Below are 14,286 nucleotides of genomic sequence, written 5' to 3'. Positions count from 1 at the left end.
CACGTGTGGCTACTGGGCACTTGAAACAGGGTTAGTCCAAACTGAAACGTGCCCTAAATGTAAAATGTACACCGATTGCAAAGATTTCATATGAAAAAGACCATAAAATATCACAATAACTTTTATATTGATTCATATTGAAATGATAATATTTTGGCTATGTTGGGTGAAATAGGAAATGTTACTATATTTTATTTTATCTGTTTCTTCTTACATTTTGAACGTGGCTACTAGAAAATTTTAAGGTATGTGTATGCCTCATGTTATGTTTCTGTTAAGACAGTGCTGCTGCAGAATAAACAGTTACAAGGTCTTCTGAAAGGCTCAGAGATCGGCAAGCAGAACAGACATGGGACATTTAGCAAAGGCAGAAAGAGAGAGAGGGACAAAAAATCCAGAGAGGGAGGGAGGGAGGGCTGACCGGTGGCCACAGAATGGGAAAGCAGCTCTACAAGTCATATATCTTACAGTGGACTTGCATATACATAAAACAGAATATATAAAACAAATGTATAACTCAATAATTGTAAAGTGGACGAAGGATTTGAAAAGACATTTCACCAAAGAAAGTATGCCATCGGCCAATAAGTACCTGAAAAGATGCTCGGTATCATTAGTCATTAGGCAAATGCAAATCAAAAAGACAAGACACCACTTCTCATCCACTAGGGTGACGATAATCAGAAAGACAGACAACAAGTGTTGATGAGGATGTGGAGAAATTGGAACCTTCATCTGTCGCTAGCAGGAATGTAAAATGGTGCAGCCACTTTGGAAAACAGTTTAGTAGATCCCCAAATGATTAAATACAGAGTTTTCATAATGATTCCACTCATAGGTATAAAAAGAGACAAATCTATAGAAACAGAAAATAGATGAGTGTTTACTTAGTGCCGGGGATGGGGATTTGGGGGTGATGGCTGATGGATATCAGGTTTCTCTTTGGGGTGAAGAAAAATGTTCTAAAATTGATTGTGGTGGTGGTTGTACAACCATAAAAAATATAGCTAAAATCATTCAATTGTACACGTTAAATGGGTGAATTGTATGGTATGTGAACTTTTTACCAATAAAGCTATGAAAAAAAACGAAACGAGGTTATAGCAAACAAGTCATGAGATTGTGATAAGACGGAGGTGGGGGGTGGTGATTCACTGGTCACCACTGGAGATTGCTAGGGCAGCACCTCATGAGTCTAAAAATCAAAGAGAAGGAATCCTGCTTTTCTGCTATAAACTATATTTCAGGGTAACCAAACGACCCTATTGAATGGGAGAAAGTTCTGTCATAGAGAGTAACTCCAGCTGTCAATCAGAAGGAATGACAGAATCACACCCCTAGAGAAATACGTGATTTAGGCCAAGTCATCAATGGATGCTAAACCTATGGATGGGAACTGTGCACTGGAGGAGCCTGACACACCAAAAGGGGGGCAGCAGGGCGTTACGTACTTCTGCATGCGACGCAGTGTGATGTACATGGCACCCCCTATGAAGTATGTTTGCTAAAACACTATAATGATCCTGAATCTAATCAATCTACCTTTGAAGTCTTGAGTAAGCACATATGTATTTACCATTTGACATGAGCCACAATTCTTTCAGAAAAGCCTTTCTACATTTCATTTCTTAATTTTGATTGTTTACTAGCTTTTTTTTTCCTTCTCTGAACTATTTTATTTGAGGTTTACCCAAAACTGATCACCTTAGGGAAACTGAAGCAACACAATGGCTTCCTCAGCGAAGACCTAGGTATTCCCGGCGGGGAGGGGGGCCCTCTGTTCCTCGTCGCCACAGCCCTTCCCAGAACCATGCACCGTGCCTTCCGCTTTGCACACACCCTCCTCAGCTGACTCTCCCGGGCCCCTGGTACAGAAGTAACGTGGTTATGCTCAGCTCCGTTTCGAACAGGGGAAGGAATGGAGATTCTTTCTCTAAAGGATTTCACAGCCACATTTCAGTGATGGTTCTTTGTTTGAATTCAACTGTCGCCTCATGTGTAAACACCTCTGTCTTCAAAGTGTAAAATGCTGATCACGTTAGCACATTAGAAAAGCCTTCTAAACTTGAGAAGCGGTGGAGCCAGGCTGAAATTATGAATATAGTTAAAATAATAGATTACACATGGAGATCCTCATCTCTTTTGAGGGACTTCTTTTTGGGGGGGAACTAGAGGACCAGCAAGCATGAACAAAAGAATGTCTCTTTTCATCTTTGAACGTGGAAACAGAAATGGACAGGACAGGGGACGGGGGAAAGGTGTCAGGAGTCCCAGCTCCGTCAATGTGCTGTTGACTTTGTATGGATTGACCTCTTCTGACCTTGGTCCCCCTCTGCGAATGGTTTCCTTATCTGTCTCCTGTCTCACCTGCAGCTCGAAAGAAATGATGTACGCAAAAATATTCTTGGAACTACAAAGGGATTATAATTATTTTTTAAAATATTCTTTCCGAGTAGATACTGTTTTTCTCTAGTCAGCATCTCTTATTTCCCAGTTCTACTTCTAGAATTGTTCCTACACCACTCTGAGATACAGTCTGAATAAAAGACTCTAAGAGTAGATTATATTTTCAATTAGAGATCAGTTAGCTTCCTATTTACTGTGCAACGTTAGAGGTTTTTCCTCCTAACTTAAAAATAAAAGTTTAATTTTAACACTGTTAAAATCCATATTATTTCTGGAACAGTCTGTAAGTCCTGGAGATTTTAGCATTTTGTAGTTCTCTGCCAAAGTCCTGCTTAAACATAGTAAATCATTTGGCTTTCAGCTCAGAATGTCCGTTTTAAATGTTGTCAGAGACAACCCTGGCCCATGTAGCTTCTTTCTAGGCAGATCCCTTCGCAGTACAGAGAGCAAGGACTGAGGACTGGACTAGGGCTGAAAGCCAATGAGGAGACTTTGCCCAAAGTGGTCAACACAGTACCTCCATCTGTACGCAGAGGCTCCCGGAAATGTATTCCAAACGTACTCCCTAGATCTCTTACCACGGCAGGTTGGAGGCTGCTAAGACAAACACAAGATCTTCGGAGCGAGCCAGCCCATCCATCTGCACCAGCAACTCTGTCTTCATCCGCAGGCTCCCTTCGTGCTCTCCCCTAGAGGAAGACGAGGAAGTGAGGTTCTCCCGAGAGGAAGGGTCTTTGCTTCCATGACAAGAGTGACACCCACAGCAAGGACTCAGTGACTTCAGCCCGGGTCTACCTCCTGACAACCAGCCCCTTCCCCGCCACCTTCTCAGGAGCTACTCGTCCCAGGGTTGGAGAAAATAAGAAATTGGTACTATTTTCAAACAGAGAGTAACAGAAAGGAAGTCAATGAATATAACGATGATATTGAAAAGAGCACCAAAGATTGGTAGTGAACTGGAAAATACCTCCCAGGGAGACAGTGGTGCTGGTGGGGTAAAGGCAGCCCAGGTATGTCTACCTGCAGTATTATTTACCCTTTTTTAAAAAATGATTTAATTGAAAATAATCCTTTTTATTTATACAGCAGGCATGGAAGTATTTTACACACACTATTTCTTTTAGCCCAATTTATGGATATAAACTACCCCAGAAGAGAGATGAATAAATACCACACAGAATCTGTTTCATTCTCTTCTAAGAGGCAAGAAAATGACATGGAAACTATGCTTTCCTCACACAGCAAATTAGAGGCGGTTTTCTGTGCAAATTCACCCTCCAATTTCCCCGCTGCCACCACTGCCACCACTGTCTGTGACCCTCCCGCCAAGGAACAAGCTCCCTACACCACCAGACCCGTGCAGCAGAAACTAGCTCTAAACACTGGCCACCTCCAGCAGGCCCTCCTTCCTCTACACTCACGTAGACCAAGTTAAAAGGACCAAAAATGCCTTTCTAGCACAACATGGTATTCAAATTCCCATCTCTCCATGTGTATGGTAGCAGCCCAAGGTTTTGGGTCTTTTAAGAAACGGTAGCCCTTACTATCTAAGAGAGAAGCCCGTCTCACAGTATAGTTACGTATTTATTTAGCATTTACAGTAATTATTATTCTTTTAACATAATATGACCCCGAAAGTCTTCAGAGCACCTGCTCCTATGGTCTGATCCTTTGAAGACTCTAGTTTTAGTGTGAAACTTCCAGACAAGGAAACTGACACACGCCTGGATAGCAGATGGAGAGTTTCCAAATTAGCTCAATCAGGGCTGTGGAGAACCCCGGGGACGGAGACGGACAGAGGGCATCTAAGAGCGAGTGTCACCACCGTAAGGTAAGGCGGGCCGGGTGCGCGGGGCTCTGCAGAGGGAGTGACCACCAGGGCGGTGCGGCGGGCTCCCAGCCTGGCCCCCGGGCAGCTGCCTGCTCCCACCAGGCCCGGCCTGGAGCGGCAGAGTGCCCAGCCCGGGGCTGACTAGCACCCGTTAAGCCACAGAAACTGTCGCGTTTCAATCACCGACATGCATCCCATGCATCCTGGGTGCATTTCAGTGGTTGTCTTCCCTGCTGGGAGAATGATCTCTAATAAGTAAAATTTCACAAACGACACTGTAGTTATACTTCCAGTGAGATAATCATTTGCTTTTTATCACTGTGACTTCTGCCTTGACGACGGGCGTTTAGAGGCCATCAATACATGCAGCTGTGCTGAGATTGCCCAGAGGCCTGTCTTTCAAGCCAGGGACACCAGGCTTGGTAAAAAGGTTCAAAGAGCACCGCTGAGGAAGACACAAAGGCGCTCTTACAATACACACGCACACGGAGAAACTTACTAGTCTGCGGCATGTTCTCTCCTGCTGGGGACATTAGCGGACACTTAATCTTTAGAGGCAACACGTGTGACATATTTAAAATCGAGCAGGCTGAGCCACAACCTGGTGTCACAGAGAAGCGGTGACTTCCCTGGCCTCACACACCCTGTCGGGGACTGCCTCCCGGGACTTGGCCCTTGGCAGCCCCATCCCCCGCAGGCAGCCCCTCTGGCTCCAGAGGAGGCGTTCACGGGCAGCTGTTTTGAGCCGCCAGGACCGTTCCGGCAGCCCGGGAGCGTGGGGCTGGGTGATCTTCAGGCCTGCAAACCACCCTGTGGGGAAGGGGGGAGGGGGCAGGACGTTTCCTCCAGTTACAAAAGCTACTTAAGTCAGCTATTCAGTTAACAGGATCTAATTTAAAGAGCTTTCCGTGTGTCTGCAGAAAATTTGTGGGCTTATTAATAGGCTCATTCTGCTGGTAAATGTCGATGGGCTTCCGACCATCAAACACACTTACAAGAGGGGAGAAGTGATGACCAAAAAAACCCTGTCTGTTACCCAGGAGCCGTGCCTCTCTGACTCATCACCGACTCCAGCTCGTCCAGGAAGATGGTGGAGGGGGCGTGATAGCGGGCAAGTTCAAATAACACCTGGTGGGGGGAGAAAAGCAACCACATGTTCAAATTCACCTACTTAAAGTCCTCAGATGCTCCCAGAGATTAAAAGCTTACGATGGCTGCCAGATGAAGCATTTATGCTACACTCTGTTATTTCACAACAACTTTATAATCGTTATGATTATTTCTCCCTAGCACCACCCCATGGGGTTGGATGGTCCAATTATTCCCATTTATCACTTGATAAAATTAGAGCCAGAGAGAATAAGGGGTTGGCTCAAGGTTACTAATCATAAATGGGAGAGCTTCAGATAAAACTCAGTTCCCGAGCTTCCAATTGGTTAGTTAACCCCTGAGACGCCCTGCTAATGACATGTTCTATATGGACACAAAGGCCCATGTAAAATCACTTAATGATTTTTTTCCCTTTAACACTTAGGGACAACAAGAGGGTTATTCTCAGAAAGAAGAATGGCAGGAAAAGGGTGCAGTTCCAGTCATGGGTAGTGAGGCTGAAGAATTTTGCCCTTTTCTGCTCCCCAAATTACTCCACGGGGTCCCCAGCACTGCTACTTGGTAGGCATAGGTACCTGAAGGCAATTCCCAATTGAGTAAAATATTCCATCCCAGAATAAAACATTATAGACTGAACAAGAATAGGAAAGCAACCAGCAAAAGAACAGACATATAAAAACAAAATAAAGAGCTCTAAAGGGAGATGCGGTGGTGATGAAAAGAGTATAAAAAACTATACCTTTTTTTTTTAACCCTGAAACTGATCTCTTGAGCACCATATACAATTCTTCGCTGGTTGATCAGCAAAAGCATTAGAGATTTAGAAAAGAACAGGTGTCCTTTAATAGGCATAGGAGATCTACTCTCCATGTCACTTAGCACTGGCAAAGCATCACAGAGTGAGTAAGAGGGGAAGGGCTCACAAAAGGCCAGACTGTGGTTTTCACGGTAGGAGCAGGTCGTCCCTTCCAGGCCTGCCTGTGGGAAACACCTCGCCCTCCCCACTGCTGATGTGTGTGGTGCCTCTATGCTGAGGCCCAAGTGTTTTCCTTTCACAGAGTCCTGTTTCATTTGGCCAAGACGACTGGCTCAGCCTAAGCAGCTTAAGAGAACAGTGTCAGTGCTGGGACACTCATCACCAATGCCTTTTTTTTTTTTTTGAGTAAAGGTAGATTTGTTTAGAGGGATACATGGAAAGGCAAGAGAAAGGCCACGAGGTGTGAGGGTTGGGTGCTCAGATTAGAGTAAAAGTAGGTACACACTCCATAGACACAGTGCGGGCCATCTCCAAAGAGGGGGAGAGAGGGGCCGGCAGCCTCTCCAATGCCTTTTTGACACAACAGAGATCACCTCATTAGAAGCAGGTAGCTTGTCTTCCCATCACAAAAAAGAAAAGCTCAAAAAATATATATAAAAAATTTATTTAAAAATATATATATACACAAAAAGAATATACCTGTTATTAAGAATAATTGCAACAGCAGCAATCTATCCAATGAAAAATGGGAGTATTGGAATTCTTTTAGAACGATACACATTTTTAAGGAGCTCCCTAAGGTGCAGAGAGACCAAGAGACTCTCTGAGACCAAACATCCCGCTGGAAGGAGACCCACATCTGGAGCCCACGACCCCATACTGACAACACTGCTCTTCCCACGGCCCGAGAATGTAAGTGGGTAAGTGGTAAGTGCTCTGGAAGCATTAGTCTAAAATTTCGAAAGTACTTAGAGGAAGTTAAATCATACAACTGGGGGTTGGGGGGGGAATGCTGAAAGACGTAAGCACCAACAGGTGTGTGCATTTGCTAGCAACACCACTCAACTATTCAACAGCATCAACTCCTAAGAGGCACAAACATTAGGGAGGAGGGAGAGACATAACCGAAGGGTTCCCTATAAATAACCCTTTAATTGCAATAGAAAGAGAAGCAAATGGTAGGAAAGCTTCTCTGATTTAGGGGAAGGTCTTGAAGGGCTTCACAATAAGAATCTTGACGGCATGACCAAGGTTTTCCAGCTAAGGCTCTTTCTAAGGGCTCAGAAAATAGAGTAATTTCTGAAAGGATGAGTAATAAGATCCTTGAAGGTTAGCAGAAGTTAGCTGTTCTCCCTTTGAATTATTTTTTAATGTCCAAAGTAAAACTATATTTCACAGAAAAAAAAGAAAAACGAGTATCTTCTAAATCTATAAAAAGATGCTCAAATTCATTCACAATTAAAGAAATGCATATGTGAGCACTGAAATATTACTTTCACTATCAGACTGGCAAAGATTGTAGAATTTGGGTACCACCTGGTGTTGGCGGGGGGCGAGGAAGCAAACACACACACCGTTGATGGGAGTGTAAGCTGGTGCAACCCTGTTGGCAGGGAACTTGGCAATCAGTGGTTTTCTTTCCTTCTGACCCCGCAACTCTACGTCAAAGAAACTAACTGCCCTACACTACACTTACATGCAAAGACCCTTCAGCGCAGTTTTGTTCATAATAGCAAGAGACTGGAAACAACCTAAATGTCCATTAAGAAAAGACTGGTTAATCACGTTTTGGCATACTCATGCAATGAAATGCCACACAGACATAAAAAACATGTTCTGTCTATCCACAAAAGTGTGGAACAACATTCAAGTTACGTTGTTAAGTGCAAACAGCCCACAAGGTCTTGAATCAATGCCCTGGAAGGCTGCACCAGCAACTGCAGTAATTTCCTCTGGGGAGAAGGCTCAGGGCTCTATATATACCATTTTGTTCTGTAAGAAAGATTACTTTTTAAGTATATGGTAAGGGAAAGAAAGAAACTGGGGGCAGAATCATTTCCTAGACTTAGAAGTCTAACAAAAGAATACTGAAGCAGAGGAAAACTTTACATAAAATGCTGGCAGAGAAAGAGGCATTCTAGTTAAAAGACTTCCCTGGCTATTCAGCATTAAACAAGAAAATCCATCTAGTTTAAATCTTTGTTAAGAATAGTCATAAAACATCTAAATTTCTTCTTCTGCCTAGGAAAGTCCTGTCCAGGGGACGTAAGGGATTCTTTCTCTGGGCACCTTGCATAGTTCTAAACACCATTTTTCACAATAGGAGATGAATCTAAACAGATTCTGGGGAACTCTTGTAAGTTTTGTTGTTCCTCAGCACACAGAAAAGGAATGTTAAAAAAAAAAGTCTTTAGGCGGATAAGAATTCTAGTTAGTTGCATTTAAGCTAACTGAAACCTAGCTAACCAGAAGCAGCTAAGTGTAACCCCATCTGGCCCTGAGTTAGACTCAAGAACAATGAAATGGAAGCTGTCAGCATAGATTTCCACAAATTACACTCTGCTAGGGGTGGTAAGAATTTAGAAAAACTTACATATTTGAAGTAACTTGGGAACAATATCAAAGTAATAAACGATAGACTGTTTCAGGTAAATTAATCCTTTAAAAATACTTCATTATCACTTCCAAATAAGCCATAACATTTTGAAAATGAGTCTATCCAAGGCAGTGTAATTTAAGCAGAATTTTAGAGTAATTTCTTTTCGGAAGATGTATCGGATTTAGATTCTCTTAGTATTGATGACTTATCAGTCACCCTACAGAGCGCCAGAGTTTAACAGGTTTCTGAGAAGGATCCACGTTACACTGAGGCATGAATCAAAAACAGGTGTCTCATAAGGTGACTGGAAGATAGGGCTAAATTTATAATAAACACTGTACCATATACTATGAAGGAGATATTGCAAAGATGGAAATAGTCTCTGAAGGGAAGAAAAATCCCTGCAGGCTGTGGGCACCGTGGAGGAAAGCTGCTCAGAGCATCTCAGAGAATCACGAAGTTTTACGTTTCTTGATTCTTCCTTGGAGTAGCTGGTATAGGGACTAGCACACGTGATACCCTCTCAATAAATGTTAACTGCGTAAGGGGCGGAGAGCTTCGCTCAGCGGTAGAGCGCATGCTCAGCACGCATGAGGTCCTGGGTTCAATCCCCAGCGGCTCCATTAAATACAAATAAGTAAATAAACCTAATTACCTCCCCCAACACACAAAAATAATAACTAAGATAAAAAAGAACAATCCTATTTAGCTTTGCTTTAATAGGAAAAAATGCATAAAAAAGAAAATACATTAAAAAAATAACTGAATATACTGCACATGCTTAATAATAAATGCTTCTTGAATGAAGGAAAAATAGGCCACTTCAGGAACAATCTTTTCCAGCTTGCATTCCTAAGTTGCACCAATCAAAAAAGAGCTGTTGGTCAAATTCCCAAAGGGAGGGAGATCATGTTTGCTGATGGGGGGCATGACTGATACCCGCATAGAGCAGTCAGTCCACCTCCTGGTCTCTGGTAATTAAGATCTAGGATGTCGAACATGTAAGTCACTTAAAAACAGATACGACGTAACATCATTTTGTACCACTGTTTTCGGCCGGCACTTATTTGAAAAAACCCAAATCAAGCACCCTTACCCGGACAAGTTTTTCCGAATCCCCTCTCCATTTGCTGACGATGGTGGAGGCAGAGATATTGAAGAAGGTTGTTTTGCACTCTGTCGCCACAGCTTTGGCCAGTAAAGTCTTTCCGGTACCTAGAGACACAGGTGGATAAAAGACGAGTCACCCTCGAACTCCGTTCCTCTGCTTACAGACAGAAGTCAGTCGCACAAGCCAAGAACGAGGTGCTTCCTCAGCGGTCACTGCCCCGGTCCTGAAGTGAGGACAGGTGGGGCAGCTCATCCACTGCACGCACGCTTAATTCTGCGGCCAGAATAGAAAGCTTTGTTTACCTGGAGGTCCGTAGAGCAGCAGTCCTTTCCAGGGGGAAAGAATTCCTGTAAACAGCTGCGGGTACTATGGGAACAAGGAACAACGATGAGGTTTGGCCCCTGTACGGCAGCCGGCCCGCCCTTAGCCCACCCCGGCCAGCTAGGAAAACCAGAGAAGCGCTGCACGCCTCTGGGTTGGGCCCTCCTTTGTTGAAGGCTGGCTTTCTCTCGATCTCTATGTATACATCTTATTTATCCCAACTTTACCTTCACACTTGATGGGATGCATGGCTTATTTTTTGTGGCATTTCTTTTCGGGTCGGGGAGGTAATTAGGTTTATTTATTTATTTTTAATGGAGGTACTGGGGATTGAACCCAGGGCTTCTCTACCACTGAGCTATACCCTCCCCCCTTTTCGCAGCATTTTAAAAGAGCATTTTAAGGAGAAGAAAGGCGTATGTAGGTACTTTTCCTTTTCATCATTTCTTGCATGTATAATGTCATTTCTCCCACAGTTCTATATGCAGAGCATTGGGCAATCTTTTGAATGATGTGAAGCAGGGATGTTCTTTAAGATGCACACGAGAACCAACAAATAAATGAAGGTGCATGTGAATGAAGCTCAAAGCTCTGGTGAAGCCTGATTTGGAAGCTGAGACCATCCAGTGCAGAATATATTATGAGACACTGACTCCAAACAGGACATGCATGGAACTTCAGTGAGTCTCTCCCATTAGTTCAAATTCAGACAATCTGGAGGGAAGGTAGAGTTGGTAGAGAAGAAGGGAGAAGGGAAAATAACAGTAAAATTATAACTAGATGTTTTTAGCTTCTTGCTAAAGTCAAATTCTCGACATCATATGGTACTTACAATACTACGGAGATAACACATCCAGAGAGATTCAGTGAGATGGTCTAGCCTTTCTAGAAGACTTGCACAATAGAGGCACTTGGAGGAAACAGGGAATACACTGGTGCTCATTCTGCACCCCAGTATATTTCTCACCCCCATGTCGGGACACAGGAAGTAAGAAAGGAAAGAACAATCCAAATGTATTGATCAGAATAACTCATTAGAATAGAAGCAACCAGAAGTCCGGGGCTGCAAGGGCTCAGAGGTGAGCATAAATAGATTATTCAAGAAAATCAGTTTGTAACCCTGACTGTGGGAGATGACCAAAAATGGCCACAATTGTTTGCTGCTCCTTCCACCAAGAGGCAGAGTGTATTTCTCCACCACCTGAATCCGGACTTGGCCTTGTGAATTTGGCCCGTGGGACCTTAGTGAATATAAGAAGAGACTTGAAAATCAAGACTAGCAAATACGAGGAGTAGAAGAGGAGATGAGCCGGCCCCGCCGAGCCCAGCCCAAAGTGCCTACCCCTAGAACTGCAAAGGAACACATGACTGTTGTTCTGTTGCGCTCACTGTGGGGCAAACGCTGGGTGGTACACTGACCTTTCCATCATCACTGCCGTAAAGCAAACATGGAGAGTCTCGTTTTTCTAGTTTTCTTCCTGTTTAGTGAGCCGCTCTGCACAAAGCTTTGTTAAGAATGAGCAACGAGAGCAACGCGATGGCTCTCCTGACTGATGCCCTGGAAGGGGCTGTCTCGTCTGCACAGCCAGCCCACAGCAAAGCCCCAGATGATAGGGGTGTTGGGTGCGGGGGGAGACCCATGCAAACAAAGTGAGATGCTCCCTCCTACGGGGTTATTTCCACTATAAGTATATTTTCAGGGAGGCTGTCTGATTTGAACCTATAGTAACTGACAAATCATACATACTAGAGTCTTAGATCTTAAATTACCACTTAGGGCAGACACCTGCCTTCAGCCAATACATAACATGATGTCAAATTGCCTAGAATGGACTGGGCCTTGGTGCTCCGGTGTGGACAAAGCATTGTGATACAGGCAAAAAGATAACTTGTGGACAGAAAACCATCCTTGTCCTCCTCTTCCTGGCGGGTGTGTGACCTACAGCTTGTCCAATGGAGAATGAACAGAAATAGCTCCCCAGAGGCTTCCCATCCTTACCCTGATGGGATACACAACGGCTTCTTTGACTAACTGCTTGGCTGCATCCAGCCCAATAATGTCATTCCACTTGATGTTCGGATTATGGAGATAAATGTCCTGCAATGCAGATTTCATCATTTTGTTAAAACTAATGTTCTCCTGCACAGCTGTAGTAAACACAGGAACACAGAATACTGGACTTACAATAGGACATAGAGTGCTTGTGATAAAAACTTTTCATAGCAAATATATGTGTATATACGCATACTACATATGTGTATATATATTTGGGGTTAGTTCAGTAAAGGGATGCCATGAAAATATTCAGTGATTTTCCCTGAAGAAGATATTGCTGATATAATATGGTACTTTTAGGGTGAAAAAAAAAACCATCTCCTAACGATGGACTAGACCTGTCTTCAGTCAATAGCAAATCATGCTGATTTATGACCCTAATCAAAGTAGCTGCAGAAGGTGCCTTCAAATTACATTAGCTTTGACTCCAAAACATGGTTCCTAGCTGCTGCCCTGCCTCGCTCTTGCTCCTTGATCTCGAAAACACTTTCTTAATTTGTTGCATAAAAGAGATAATGCTCCTCTGAAACCAATTTCTCTTTTTCCCCAGTGATCGCTCCCTACTTCCATCAGGCGTGATTGCTTCAACAAAATCCAGGACGCCAACAACCAAGCAAAAGTACAGTTTTCCGCTCGCAGAGCAGAGCCTTGCAGCAAACACCGAGGGTAATCAATTACGGTAGCTTTTACTGATAAGTAATTTACAGTTGCCAAACTTCAATTTCAGAAGATGCTCAGAAGAGCCACTCAGGGGCCTTTTTCAGTAGGAGCTATTTCTGGCAAACTGAATATCCAGAATGTTACAGCAAAAAAAGAAAAAGAAAAAGAAAAAGGAAAAAGTCGCCCTTTTAAAGTCATTCTGAGTGACTACAGAACAATCTGGAAACTACTTTTATGTTTATTGAATTTTTAAGTAAGTGATACAATCACCTGGTTCAAAAATATAAAAACATAGTTTTTAAATGTTGGTGAGCTGTTAGGCTCCCACTCCTGTCCCCTCAACCTCCCGGTTTCCTCCACCAGGGGAGACACTTTTTACTAGAGAACTATTTATGCAGGTGATTTTGGTGGTGCAGAATATATATGATCCGTTCCTGGGTGAGACGACAGAGAAAGGGCTCAGTCTTCCAAAATCTTGGGAGAAGCACCCTGTCTTTAAAGGACAGACCTGCATGCCGGCCCACTCAACACTCATTACCTCACTTTCTTAGGGAAAGCTTGGCACACAATGGGGATTCAGCCACCTTGGAGTTCAAGGTCGCAGTATTTCTTGCCCTCTCCTAGAGCTGACATTGAGTTCCACATGGGAGTGTTCAATTTCCCAATAGCAAGTTCCTCCTTATATTGATCAAAAGTCATCAGTCAGAACTCAGTAGGGCTGCCTTTCAAGGTAGTGAGCTCCCCGTCACTGTCAGCATTCAAGCAGAGGCTGGCCAGCCGCTTCCCACGGTGCTCTAGAAAGGATTCCAGATGGGAGCATTTCCGGCCACTTCCACTCTACAAGTTCATCATCACTAGTCATGCTGTCCTTTTGCAAACACAGTAACAAGACTATTGACTTGGGATTATAAAAAATATTTGTCTCTGCTCTCTTATGTACCCCAGTTACCAGCCTGGCTCAATCCCTCATCCTCGTTCCCAGGTGATAACTTCAGAGCTGGTCTCCCTGTCTCAATTTCTTTGACATCCTTCGACACTGTCATTAGAACAAGCTATCTAAAAGGCACATTTGATTATCCCATTCTCCTGATGGATGCCTTTCAAAGGTTCCCTGTCCCCTACAGCCTGACGCAGCCTGGGACCAGTTCACAGCACCCGCACTCAGGAACCCTGGGCTCTCCCTCCTGCCCCATCACCCACCACCTCTTGCGTCCCTCTTGGCTCACTAGAAACACTGCATGAGCTGTGCAATGTCACACACAGGTGTGTACCTCTGCCCAGACTGCCTCCCCCGCCCTCTTCTAGTCTTTTTCACATGGCTATTTCCTGTGTATCATCTTTGCTAATGCCCTCCCCACTCTTTGGCACAATGAGAACCATCCTTTACACTCTCCAAGTGCACCTTTCTGGTGGGACAAGAAACTCTTGCGGGCAA

General features: G+C 43.9%; 1 protein-coding gene across 7 annotated transcripts in view; it reads right to left on the bottom strand.

Annotated features, from left to right (window-relative positions):
• The window catches only part of KATNAL2 (katanin catalytic subunit A1 like 2), an 89,703-nt gene that overhangs the window by 11,997 nt on the left and 63,420 nt on the right, over positions 1-14,286 (bottom strand). For all 7 annotated transcript variants that reach the window (XM_072952306.1, XM_006217798.4, XM_031692347.2 and 4 more), the window contains 5 exons: positions 12,135-12,233; positions 10,117-10,180; positions 9,800-9,918; positions 5,274-5,365; positions 2,985-3,095 (listed from right to left, as the gene is read on the bottom strand). In XM_072952306.1, the coding sequence (XP_072808407.1) occupies positions 2,985-3,095; positions 5,274-5,365; positions 9,800-9,918; positions 10,117-10,180; positions 12,135-12,233 (485 nt within the window). The remainder of the gene's footprint in view (positions 1-2,984; positions 3,096-5,273; positions 5,366-9,799; positions 9,919-10,116; positions 10,181-12,134; positions 12,234-14,286) is intronic.

This window comes from Vicugna pacos, chromosome 30 (genome assembly GCF_048564905.1).
Source record: "Vicugna pacos chromosome 30, VicPac4, whole genome shotgun sequence".
NCBI lineage: Eukaryota > Metazoa > Chordata > Mammalia > Artiodactyla > Camelidae > Vicugna > Vicugna pacos.
The sequence above is the reverse complement of the archived record's forward strand: the minus strand, read 5'-3'. Positions and strand labels throughout refer to the sequence as shown.